Source organism: Schistocerca cancellata, chromosome 8 (assembly GCF_023864275.1).
Source record: "Schistocerca cancellata isolate TAMUIC-IGC-003103 chromosome 8, iqSchCanc2.1, whole genome shotgun sequence".
In the NCBI taxonomy this organism is placed as follows: Eukaryota; Metazoa; Arthropoda; class Insecta; order Orthoptera; family Acrididae; genus Schistocerca; species Schistocerca cancellata.
Genome location: NC_064633.1, coordinates 279,709,721 through 279,723,911, shown reverse-complemented (window position 1 = coordinate 279,723,911; position 14,191 = coordinate 279,709,721). Strand labels below are relative to the sequence as shown.

The window sequence follows — 14,191 nt, the reverse complement described above, 5'->3', positions numbered from 1 at the left end:
GCAAGTGTCTCTTCTCACTGTCGCTATGTCTTTCTCTTCCTCCTTGTCACTGTTGTAGATTCTGTCTCCATTATCACTGGCTCTCACCCACTTCCACTTTTCCTTCTCTTTATTCCTTTCCCTCTGACACTGTCTCTTTCACTCTTTTCCTAGCACTGTTCCGTCTCTGTCAACTACGTTCAGCTGCCACTGTGTTCGTTTCTATTTCTCACCCTTGGCTCTTTCTGTACCACAGCTGCTGTCTCTTCCAGTACTTATTACTTTTCTATCAGTTTGCCACTGCCACCGTCTCCTTCTCTCTCAGCATAAAGAAGTACAAAGATGTTTTCACGCCAAAACTTTTGGTAGAGTTTTTAGAGTTGATGAGGAAGTCAGAGCCTATTAAACAGGAGGATATTCGCCTTTTTTGTGGTTGCCCTCTTTTTCGTGCTACAGCAGAGGGGTTACTCATATAAAAAGAACTTTGTGTCAGAAAAAGTTTGATAGTTTACTCATGTGAATTTGAAATAAAGTAAAACTAATTTTGTAACTCAGACCAGATTTTCCGTGCACAAAAATTTAGCATGTATTTCAGTATTACAACAAGGAGTTCCATTACCCTTCTGATGATAGTGGAGACATTTTACAGTGTGTTTCTAGGTGCTATGTCACTTTACAAACTATGTTTGGCCTCACACCGGATTTTATGTGCGTATTTTACGTGCACAAGTAGGAAACAAATTAAAGAAACGAGAAAATTATCAATGTTTTTTGAGACTGGGATATTAGGAACATATCGCAAAAATTTCGGCAATTTTCTGTGGATATCAGCTTTAGAATCCGCGGCTCGGACTTGGTACACAAAAACCTAGGATTTTAGGTGTTTCTCGATAACGGATAAAGAGTTTTTAAAACGGGAAGCTTTCACATCTAGATAAATGCCTAGAGGATTTACACTTAAAAATTTGAACAATTTGCTGCTGTTAGGTATTTAGACATCCGCTTCTGACGGTGAAGAAATAGAGAAAACCCATTTTTTTGGGTTTTCTCAGAAACCGCCCATGAACTGAGTGGTGTCTCCAAAACCCTTTAAGGCACACCGTAAGTACCTCTAATGAAAAAAGAATTAACTAATTTGCTCCATTACCCTAAACTGTAGGAGGTCTGTAATATTCAAATTTCGACACTGTACTGTAGGATACTTACAGCAAGACGTTCCTTGTGTTGGGTATACAAATTGTCCCTAGCCGAAGCGTTATCCGAAACACTTGACCCTACCTTTCTATCAGCGGCAGAGCCCAAGGTATAAGGCCTGGAAAAACCCAGTCTGTATGCTGGGCATTTTCGATCATATTGATAGCGCGTGATGTCGCATGCATTCCGGTTCTGGGGATACAAATAAGCTATAAAAGACATACAGAAATAAAATGAAATAAGTGAAATCCAGGCTGAATTTTAACTGATAGTTATCCACTATATCAATCTTGAACGTTGATTACAGGACGTGTGCAAAAGGACTAGCCAGTCTTCTAACAACAGTGTGCCGTACCTCGCTAGAGGAGAGAAGTGTTCACGATTAGTAACCTGCGAAAGTTATTCTCGTTTCCAAGACAGGTCGCCGAACAGATGCACAATACAGTTGTATATCGCTGACGTCAGTATGTTGTGAAATTCTGAAACATGTTTTATGATCATATATTAGGACATTTCTGGCTACCAGAAATCTCCTGTGGAATCAACTTCATTTCCGCGACCACTGATCGTGTGATATGCAGCTTGCACGCAGTGTTCGTCCACGAGAAGCAGAAAGTACACTGGTGTGCAAAACTTAAGAACGATGGTAACTTCCGCATGATGTGACACTGCCAAGTGATATAGGTCGATGAAACTTTGACCAGACATAGTAAGAACTACTATAGTATAGTGCAGAAAATAACTGAAAGAAACACGCAATGAGATGAATAGAAATGACAATTTCATTCAAAGGTAATAACTACACTGAAGACATCACGTTTCACGATGATTCCCTGGACATTACAAACGACGCGACATGGTTTTTAATAGGGTGTGTGGTTACCACGGGTGGCAATAAATGCTCTGCAGTGTCCTCTGATGCTGACCACGTGGCTGACGAGGAGTTCTTGAGGTAGGGCCTTCCATTGTTCCACCAGCGCGTTTGACAATCGCTGAATGGTCGTTGGTGCATCTTAACGTGCTGCAAAAACGTTTCGCCAACGCATCCCACAGGTGCTCCGTGGGGTTTAACTTGCGAGACTAGTCCAGTAGCCGTTCGAAGAACTCCACCTGCACTGTTAGATGGCATCGCTCATTGATATCCATAAAAATAAAGTCAAGGCCGGATGCAACACTGAAAAGTGGCACATGTGGAAGAAGTACAGTGTGCTCAAATATTTGTAAGGCAGTACGCCGGGGGAACATTATGTCTCCCTGCACCATAACACATGGGACACCAAAACGATCATGTTCCATAATGTTCTTTGATGTCCACTGTAGTATCTAGGAATCCTGCATACTCGTTTCGCTAGACAAACAATCAAAAAAGTCGTATTAGTGAGTTTTATTACAATAAGAAAATTACAGGTACTTAACTTTGACAATTACACAGATGTGTAGCAAGCAAAGGGCGACCTACCAAATAATCAGTCTTTGCAGTGAGTGTTGATCTCTAGCGGGAAAAAATCCTAAAAATCTTTCCTGAACAGAAATCGAAGTAGAACAACATGCTGGAGAATTCGAGCGAATGATCTGGCCACCCATATCATCCGACACGAATCCCATCGAAAATATATGGGACATAATCAAAAGGTCACTTCGTGTACGACATCCTGGACCGGCGACTCTTTCGTAATTATGGACGTTTATACATGCAGCATGGCTTAATATTTCTGCAGGTAAACGACCTGTTGGCTTGGTTCAAATGGCTCTGAGCACTATGGGACTTAAGATCTGAGGTCATCAGTCCCCTAGAACTTAGAACTACTTAAACCTAACTAACCTAAGGACATCACACACATCCATGCCCGAAGCAGGATTCGAACCTGCGACCGTAGCAGTAGCGCGGTTTCGGACTAAAGCGCCTAGAACCGCTCGGCCACCGTGGCCGGCGAACGATGTGTTGAATGAATGTCACGTCGAGTTGCTGGACTATGTCGGGAAAAAGAAGGTCCGACAGGATGTTAGAGGGTATCCCATGAATTTTGTCAACCTCAATGTATTTGCTGCACGCATGCAGTACGCTAATGTCACTGTGGTTTACAGTTTCCATTTTATCTCCTTTCTTTAACATAGGGCACACTACCGGTCATTACAGTCTTCAGTAAAAGCCATGGGTGAGGCAATCGTATTTTAACACTGTGTTAGGCATACTTAGGTACACAATCACATTTGTAATTAATTCGTTGACTAATATTTACAAAACAGTTTTTAACACCCATGTTGTTATTACATCTATGTAGGCACTTAGGGCTGCTAGTACATGATTTGCATATTTGTGGACCAAAAGGCAGTGAAATGCCAAAGCCAGTGCTTTCCTGGAATTAGGTTAAGGGTGAGCTTTTCTTTTTGTACGTTTTTCAGTTCCTTTAGTAAACTAGAAGGTCATGTTCTACGATGTTTTGTGCCATAATTACATCTTTATTTCTCAGCTTTTGTTCTTGTATTCGTCTTTTAAGGGCAGCTTTTCTCGTCTCTGCGGCTTAACAAATGTTTTTGGTGTAGGCTTACAGCTTTGTTACCTATAGTAATGTTTTCAAAGAGATGCTTTTCTTATGTTGCTCTTAATATTTTTAATTCGTCATCTCTTTGTTTAGATGACCATTGGAAAAAATTCCGAAATGTCTTCTTAAATGCTTGCATGAAACGTCTCTTTTATTGAATGGCCGCTTTCTGCCTCCAGTACCTCTCAGAAGTTGCCAGTTTTTATTTGATCAAAGGACTGCTTTCTCGAAACCCGTAATTGTCTTCCATACAGACATATCAGTTTTAAATTTGGCTCAAAGGTGTCTAAAAACTTCCTCTGTAATGATGCAAAGGGGTGGTGCTTTGCGACGTCACCATCGGGCTCGGCGACGCTTTACACAGCAAGATGTTGGCAAATGTAAAAAAGAAAAAAAAGAAAATTCTTATAGGTGGCCGAGGAAAACATTTCAGATGCGCCTCCGCTCAGAATCGACGCGGAAAGGTGGTCATGAGGTGGCATAAAGGGCGTCAATGAAACCGCGCCCTCCCCTGAGGCGTTGATTTTCACAAAATTCGCGGTCGGAAACGACAGATCGCACTGCGATGGCCCATATGATGACGTTCCTGACAACATTCGGTACCTCTATCAATCCCTAAGCGTTTCACCTACTATAAGGACACCATAGCGTTGCAACCCTGTTGAACGTGACCTGGATGCTTTGGAGCGTAGTGCGACCACGTTTTTGCTCTGGTATTTATGTATGGAAGTATTGAAATGGGGACCCAGAAACGACGGAGAAGCTTCGTCCCCCCCGTAGCCCTCAGTGGTACACAACGCCGCAACAGGCCACAGCTGTCCACTCATCCCACCGCCGACCCACACCAAATCCAGGGTTATTGTGCGGTTCTGCCCCCAGTGGACCCTCCCCAGGAGAGTCTCATTCTAGAGGAGTGTAACCCCAATGTTTGAGTGGTAGAGTAATTATGGTTCAAATGGGTCAAATGGCTCTAAGCACTAGGGGACTTAACATCTGAGGCCATCAGTCCCCTACACTTAAAACTACTTAAACCTAACTAAGGACATCACACACATCCATGCCCGAGACAGGATTCAAACCTACGACCGTAGCAGCAGCGCGGTTCCGGACTGAAGCTCCTAGACCCGCTCGGCCACAGCGGCCGGTTAGAGTAATTATGGTGTTATGGTGTACGCGTACGCGTACGCGTAGATACTGTTTGCGCAGCAACCGCCGACATAGTGTAACTAAGGCGGAATAAGGGGAACCAGCTCGCATTCGGCGAGGCAGATGGAAAACCGCCCCAAAACCCATCCACAGGCTGGCCGGCACACCGGACCTCGACAATAATCCGCCGGGCGGATTCGTGTCGGGGACCGGCACGCCTTCCCGCTCGGGAAGCAGCGTGTTAGACCGCACGGCTAGCCGTGTGGGCAGTGTACAGGGTAGAACCACTGTACCTGTCAGAAACTGCGACACACTTTCAGCCTCGTTGTCGCTCCAGCGCCTGAAGCCAGGCAAACTCCACCGAAAGAGTGTCGAGGGAGTTGCATAGCCCTGAGGCGTCAGATCATCCAGCTGAATGTGTGTGTCGAAGTTTCTGTGACATTCTCAGTAAAAGTGCGTGAGTGATAGGGTGTTACCAAACTGTGGGGTATTACAAGGACCATTTGCCATTTTACTCACGCAGATGTTAATGTTGCATCCGTCCGTGACCACGCTACACGATGACATCAAAAAGGAAGGATGATAAAGCATAAAAACACTTTTCTGCTTTGGATCATGTTCAAATTTCATCGAATAGTTTCGAACGGTCCCATGCAACTCAACCCTGTATGGGGGAGCAAACAAGCAGTTGCACTGCACTTCATAGGGGTCACATCAACTTAGTAAGGTTGCAGATCCTTGATGTTCTTATAGTAGGGTTGAAACGTCCTGGGGTTTCCTAGAGTGACAGAGGCAGTAAAGAATGCCGTCCTGTCGTCTATTGCACTGCGACTTCCGTCTTCGACAGCGAAATGTGTGGGGATCAACGCTCCAAGGGAAAGCGTGGTGTCACTAGCGCGGCCTATGCCCCACCTTGAGGCCTTTCCAGATTCTGAGCGGCTGTGTGTTTGAAATGCTTTTCTGGGCCACCCACACGAAACCCATGCAGTTTCAACTCTGGGTGTCGCGGATCTGACCTCGACCGTAGAGGCGTGAGAAGGAGTGAAATTTGGGTAAAAGGGAGTGTAACAAGCTTTCCATCGTATGGCACGTCCACGGTGGCATTGAGCAGAATTGTGGTGAAGTGTGGTGCTAATGTGACATCATTAACCTCTCTTGCAGGTCACATGAACTTCTCAGCTGTAGCCTTTTTTCGCAAGTGTCAACACCTTGGTGTCTGAAGCTTAATCGTGCCCGAGGGCGACATCGCAGGGCGCCAGACTTTTCCACCATTACTGAGGAAGCTTGCAGGCATCCTAGAGCTTGATACCAAACTTACTTGTTGGAGCAGAAGGCATTTACTGGGTTTCGAAGAAGTGATCCTGTAATTATGTTGTAGAGTGTACAACACCTTCTCGAACTCGGTCCATACAGTTCTATAGCTCGGGTATTTGCATAGGCCGATATGAGAATACAGTCTGTTTGCTGATAAAATTGGTCTTGTATCTCATAACTAAATTCCTGTTCTTGGTTGTATAGGTTTAACAGCTTTAGAGATCTCCTTTCCATTTTTGGACTGAGTATCATATTCGTCCATTGATCCATCCGCAGAGCGTTACTTAATTTTCTGCATGATTTTTGAATAGTACAGCTAGATACGTTATAGCAGGCTGTCTCGTGAAACAACTTATACTACAACGTAATCCGGCAATTCCAAAGAACCATTTAGTCTGCTACAGGTTTATGAACCTATGGGACTGTGTGGGCTGTGTTAAAATAGACGTTATAATGAAATTTTACGTCGCTGCTCATTTCCGTACAGTCACTTTTCAGATCCTGTATCGATTGCAGAACCACTAACTAAGGTGAAAACCGGGAACATGGTGTGGCCCGACGGGTTTAGATGAATAATTGATAATGCTCTCATATACACAAAAGATGTGTTGTTTTTCGCGATATAAAATGAGCGGCTGTTGTTAGTAATCCAGGCTATGAAGATGGAATTCGCTACTTTATGTCACGTCTAGTGTTAGAAGTGATTTTCAGTACAAATCCGTAGAGCGCCTTCCCAAAGACTCACATTGTGCACTCTGCATTGCTGGATTTGATAATTCCGAAGTACTTAAAAGAAAAGATTAACTAGTATCGAAAGTCAGCGCCCACTGTTTCTGTATTTAGCTCGTTTATAAATACCTTTTGTGCTTCCAGTAGTAAGTTTCTTTTATTCATATTTTACAAGAAGTGTTTCGGGAAATGATTCCCATTTTCAAGTGTGATACCTCTTTGTACTATGCCATTTTTACGCAGTGTTTTCGATGTGTGAGGTTCTGCTTTGTTTAATTGACTACACAGAAATACATAAAAAACTGGCAATTTTAGTTAATTATCGGTTTTTTGAATGTAGTTTGTGCCACAATTTGGAAGACCTTAGAATACAGTTTACCTACGGTCCATTTGTGCAGAGTGTCACACATGTCAGAAATTACATACAATTTTCAGTGCGCAGCGTACTTCGAGAATAACTTACATAAACAAACAGTTACACAGATGTTTTTAGATGTAGCTACAGAGATAATATTACAGGTCTTCCACAGAGTATAATATGGTTTTGTACAGAGGATGTTTATCATAACAGTATGGATCATACTTTGCTTATACCTGTTTTACAATGGTGCATATTTCTATATGTTACTATTTTTATTTAAATACAATGTCAAAGCGCCTGAAAAAATTCACTGATCTACTTCAACTTTCTCGTTTTGTCTTCATATTATCTGTAACGTGAATACATCTGCAGCTCTTCTTGTTTTCACAGTCGCAGGCTTTCACGTAACCATTTACGTTGGAGAAAATCTGTTTCCGTATTCCTCTGTGTATTGGTGATCGTGCTTCAGAGACTCCATAACTCACTTTCTCGCCTCTGAATTTTCGTTATCGTGTGCCAAACTGTTGTCTGCAGGCTGGGTGGGTCGTGTGGCAGCATGGCCTGGCTTCCGCGTCTTCTCGCGCCTGTCTTACGCAGTCTACCTCACCCAGTTCCCCGTCTACTTCTACAACATCGGAAGAACAAAAGCTCCGCAGTTCTACCACCATACAGCGCTGGTAAGTTTTATCCTCATAAGATTCAGACACTCTTACATTTTTACTTGAATTACTGAATCAACTAAAATCTGTGATCTGAACCGGAGTGCTGCACACACACCTGACACTGTTCCTATATGGTAGAGCAGATTTCACCCTTCCCGTTCCATCGGCCTCTCGATCGTCAGCAACATAAACGTGACACTGAGCTCTACACGCATTCGTCGCATACACTGGCCAGATGCAATATGAACCGTTCCTGTATCATGAATTAACTGAAACTCTGCCATATTACACTATCCCGTCATATACGTATTCTGAAACCACGGTACTTCATTTGTATTTGACTGAAATTTAGCATATGTAGGAGAGTTTGAAATGAGTAGAAAGACTACTGAAAACGTTTCACACCCTGTGTCTCAACTCAATATATTTCATTTAAGTCGTTCTACCTAGAACGCCTGAATTGGGACACAGAGCTCAATTAACATTGTGCCCGAGAAAGGAAAGCCTTTCCAGTCAGGTGGATAAACAGCCTTATGGGGACCTCTAGTTAATAACGCCACGCGAATTATCTTTGTGGCAGATGCGTTATCACGTTGTTGTCAGAGCACGCACCACAAAACCATGCATGGGTAAGGAGTACAAGATTCCATCTTATTAACTGTGTAGCCTCCCCACTATATTCGTTTCTGTACCAAAATTAGCTCAACTTTACCTCCCACTCTATAAAAGTCTGTGTATTACCAAAACTATGTACTCACGAACTGTTATCCAACCGAAAGTCGTATGCAATCCTTTAGCTGAATAGAACCTAATTTGAACTGAACTGTAACTTATCTGAATAAAACTTGTCTTTATATTAAATGTACAACTGAAGTACAACAATTACCTGGCCCTAATCAAAATTTCCACTGACTTCGCTTCTTCACAATTGTGGTCCGATAGTCCGGAACAACAACATTGTTGCAGTTTTCTCGAAAACACAGCAAACAGTAAGCGCCCAATGACTAAGCTAGAGTTCTATTCTAAATAAAATATCCAAACTATATTCGAACTGTTAAATACGACTTGGTGAAATGTGGTTACATGTAGTAATAAACAGTGGAGTTGGGAGAGTAACTGTTCCTATGAAGTGATATTCGAAGATAACGATTTAAGAATGAAGTATGTATTGAAAAAACAAACTGTGTAAAACATCGCTTGACCTTCACAGATAACACGTCGGAACAATACTATGATTAATAAAGTGAACAATGATGTAAAGAGGGTAGAATGTTTATAGAGAATTAGTGTAAAAATCAAACAGCTTAATCAGTTAATACGTTAATGCATGACTCACGGAAGAGGTGTGGACTTTCTCTAAGCGCTGAGCAAATGTACAAAGATAACTAGCTGACAATAGTCATTCTGAAAAACTAGCTGCGCATTGCTGCCGTCTTACCTCAAGCGTCTTCTCTTCAAAAATAATAACATTTTTTAAATTTTATATTCTCTTCGCCTTCGAATACATACGTCTTATTCGTCCTTGCTGTCCTACATAATCAATCTTTCTTCATCTACCAGATACCTTCGCAAGTCAACACAACACATTTGAATACGTCTATCAACAACCACACAACAGCTAAGAAAGTATTAGACTGTGCCACGACAAGATCAAAGATCGTTTAACAGTAACGTAACTTGCTCTTTCTCTGACATGCACATCGATAACATGTTGTTATTATGGCCTATAGTCCAGAGACTGGTTTGATATAGTCCTCCATGTTACTCTTTCCTGCGCAAGCTTCTTCATCTCAAAGTAACTACTGCAACCTACAGCCTTCTGAATCTGCTTAGTGTATTCATCCCTTGGTCTCCCTCTACTATTTTTACCCTCCACGCTGCCCTCCAATGCTAAATTTGTGATCCCTTGATGCCTCAGAACGTGTCCTACTAACCGGTCCCTTCTTGTTGTGCCACAAATTCCTCTTCTCCCCAACGCTACTGAGTATCTCCTCATTAGTTACGTAATCTACCCATCTAATCTTCGGCATTCTTCTGTAACAAAACATTTTGAAAGCTTCTATTCTCATCTTCTCTAAACCAATTATCGTCCATGTTTCACTTCCATACATGGCTACACTCCATACAAATACTTTCAACAAAGAGTTTCTGACACTTAAATCTATGCTCGACGTTAACAAATTTCTCTTCTTAAGAAACACTTTCCTTTCCATTGCCAGTCTACATTTTATATCCTCTCTACTTCGACCATCATCAGTTATTTTGCTCCCCAAATAGCCAAACTCATTTATTACTTTAAGTGTCTCATTTTCTAATTTAATTCCCTCAACATCACCTGATTTAATTTGACTAAATTCTATTATCCTCGTTTTGCTTTTGTTGATGTTCATCTTATATCCTCCTTTCAAGACACTGTCCATTCCGTTCAACTGATCTACCAGGTCCTTTGCTGTCTCTGACAGAATTACAGTGTCATCGGCAAACCGCAAAGTTTTTATTTTTTCTCCATGTATTTTAATTCCTACTGCAAATTTTTCTGTTGTTTCCTTTACTGCTTGCTCAGTATACGGAATGAAAAACATCGGGGATAGGCTACAACCCTGACTCACTCCCTTCACAACCACTACTTCCCTTTCATGCCCCTCGACTCTTATAACTGCCATCTACTTTTTGTACAAATTATAAATAGCCTCTCGCTCTCTGTATTTTACCCCTTCCACCTTCAGAATTTGAAATATAGTATTCCAGTCAACATTGTCAAAAGCTTTCTCTAAGTCTACAAATGCTAGAAACGTAGGTTTGCCTTTCCCTAATCTATCTTCTAAGATAAGTCGTAAGGTCAGTATTGCCTCACGTGTTCCAACATTTCTACGGAATCCAAACTGGTCTTCCCCAAGGTCGGCTTCTACCGTTTTTCCATTCGTCTGTAAAGAAATCGCGTTAGTATTTTGCAGCTGTGGCTTATTAAACTGATTGTTCGGTAATTTTCACATCTGTAAACACCTGCTTCCTTTGGGATTGGAATTTTTATATTCTTCTTGAAGTCTGGGGGTATTTTGCCTGTCTCCTACTTCTTGCTCACCAGATGGTAGGGTTTTGTCAGGGCTGCCTCTCCCAAGGGTATCAGTAGTTCTAATGGAATGTTGTATACTCTTGGGGCCTTTTTTCGACTCAGGTCTTTCAGTGCTCTGTCAAATTCTTCATGCAGTGTCATATCTCCCATTTCATCTTCGTCTACGTTCTCTTCCATTTCATAACATCACCCTCATGTACATCGCCCTTGTATAGACCCTCTATACATTCCTTCCACCTTTCTGCTTTCCCTTATTTTCTTGGAACTGATTTTCGATCTGAGCTCTTGAAATTCATGCAAGTGGTTCTCGTTTCTCTAAAGTTCTGTTTAATTTTCCTATAGGCCGTATCTATCTTACCAATAGTGACGTATGCCTCTGCATCCTTACTTTTGTGCTCCAGTCATCCTTGCGTAGCCATTTTGCACTTCCTGTTGATCTTATTTTTGAGACGTTTGTATTCCGTTTGCCTTCGTCATGTACTGCATTTTTATATTTTCTCCTTTCATCAATTAATTTCAGTATCTCTTCTGTTACCCAAGGATTTCTACTAGCCCTCGTTTTTTACCTACTTGATCCTATGGTGCCTTTAGTATTTCATCCCTCTTCCCGTTCTTCTACTGCATTTCTTTCCCGTGCTTTTGCCAGTGGTTCCTTAATGCTATCTCTCAAACTCTCTACAACTTCTGGTTCTTTCAGTTTATCCAGATCCCGTCTCCTTAAATTCCCACCTTTTCGCAGTTTCTTCAGTTTTAATCTACAGTTCATAACGAATATATTGTTGCCAGAGTCGACATCTGCCACTGGAAATGTCTTACATTATAAAACCTGGTTCCTAATCTCCGTCTTACCATTATATAATCTATCTGAAACCTTCCAGTGTCTCCAGGTCTCTTCCACGAATACAACCTTCTTTCATGATTTTTAAACCGTTAGCTATGATTAAGTTATGCTCTGTGCAAAACTCTACCAGGTGGCTTCCCCTTTCACTCCGTACCCCCATTCCATGTTCACCTGCAACTTTTCCTCCTCTCCATTTTCCTACTGTCGAATTCCAGACCCCCATTACTATTACATTTCAGTCTCCTTTCACTATCTGAATAATTTCTTTTATATCATCATACATTTCTTCAATCTCTTCGTCGTCTGCACAGCTAGTTGGCATATAAACTTGTACTACTGTGGTAGGCGTGGGCTTCGTGTGTATCTTGACTGCAATAATGCGTTCACTATGCTGTTCATAGTAGCATACCGCGCTCCTATTTTTTTATTCATTACTAAACCTACTTATGCATTACTCCTATTTGATTTTGTATTTATAACCCTGTATTCACCTGACCAGAAGTCTTGTTCCTCCTGCCACCAAACTTCACTAAATCCCACTATATCTGAATTTAACCTATCCATTCCCCTTTTTAAATTTTCTAACCTACCTATCCGATTAAGGGATTTGACAATCCACGCTCCGATCCGAAGAATGCCAGTTTTCTTTCTCCTAATAACAACGTCCTCCTGAGTAGTCCCCGCCCAGAGATCCGAATGGGGGACTGTTGTAGCTCCTAAACATTTTACCCAAGAGGACATCATCATCAATTTACCATACAGTAAAGCTTCATGCCCTCGGAAAAAATTACGACTGTAGTTTCCCCTTGCTTTCAGCCGTTCGCAATACCAGCACAGCAAGGCCGTTTGATTTAATGTTACAAGGCTACATCAGTCAATCACCCAGACTGTTGCCCCTGCAACTACTGAAAAGGGCCGGCCGGAGTGGCCGAGTGGTTCTAGGCGCTACAGTCTGGAACCGTGCGACCACTACGGTCGCGGGTTCGAATTCTGCCTCGGGCATGGATGTGTGTGATGTCCTTAGGTTAGTTAGGCTTAAGCAGTTCTAAGTTCTAGGGGACTGATGACCTCAGCAGTTAAGTCCCATAGTGATCAGATCCATTTGAACCATTTGAACTGAAAATTCATCGATAATATACAAAAACCAAAATGACATGACTACCTGACAACTGCATTCCTCAGTCGTTTCTTAAAGGTTATGCGTCTACATTTTAGTTTAAAATACGAGTTTCAGTAGACATTCGCAATAATTTTATTTTTTGTCCATAGTCGTACCCCTGCCATTTACATCTTTCATTTCTTCTTTTGCTGATGAAGAAACTGTCCTTCGAAAAACGTACTCTACCAACCTGATTTACTATTCTGTCTGTCTGTCTCTCTCTTTCTCTCTGACAACTTCCTGCAACCTTCCACTTCACCTTTTCTGTCTCCTGCTTGTTCATTTGCTTCATAATTTGCCTGTTTAGATTTCAATATCTTCCCGTAGAAACATACATCAGCTGCCTCCAGAAATTTTAATACGAGGTGCTCTTGATTCGACTTTCTCACGTGACCATACATTTAGATATGTGAATTCTGTTTTTTTTAAGTTTTTTAAATTTTTTTTTTATAGTTCGTTGCGTTTGGTCTGTGCGGACGTCACAAGACATCTGTTCAAGTTGATCGGTGATTCCTTGACTCAGTTTTTTTAATTACAGAGAGCACGCAGCCGTCTGACCGAACACCCTGAGCTACAGTGCCGGCAATTCTGTTAGTTGATCTTACATATCTTATCCAAATTAGATATTTAGCTGCTTGTTACCGTTGCCCCTATGTCTTCATTAGCTCTGTTTGAATCTTGTTACGTCTTCAGTTTCCTCCGTCCTCTTTTGGAGTACTGCTGCGCGGTCTGGTATCCTTATCAGATCAGATTAACGGATTACATCGAGAAAGTTCGAAGAGGAGCAGCACGTTTTGTATTGTCGCGAAATAGGGAAGAGAGTGTCACTTACGTGATACAGAATTTGGGGTGGACATAATTAAAACAAAGATGGTTTTCGTTGCGGCGGAATCTTCTCACGAAATTTCAGTCACCAATTTTCTCCTCCGAATGTGAAAATGTTTTATTGAAGCTGATCTACATAGGAAGAAACGATCATCATAATAAAATAAGGGGCATCAGAGCTTTCACGGAAAGATATGGGTGTTCGTTTTTTTTCGCTCGCTGTTCGAGATGAATAATAGAGAATAACTGTGAAGGTGGTGCTAGGCAGTTAAGTGTGATTCGCAGAGTATCCATGTAGATGTAGATCTAGATGTTGTCTGCTCAGCAGATTACCAACTTCATTCAATATTTCTTCTAACTACTTC

At 41.8% G+C, this 14,191-nt stretch overlaps 1 protein-coding gene across 1 annotated transcript in view; it reads left to right on the top strand.

The window, feature by feature from the left end:
• The window catches only part of LOC126095513 (regulator of hypoxia-inducible factor 1-like), a 250,030-nt gene that overhangs the window by 217,864 nt on the left and 17,975 nt on the right, over positions 1–14,191 (top strand). Inside the window, exon 12 of the mRNA XM_049910298.1 lies at positions 7,801–7,943. Within this exon, the coding sequence (XP_049766255.1) occupies positions 7,801–7,943 (143 nt within the window). The remainder of the gene's footprint in view (positions 1–7,800; positions 7,944–14,191) is intronic.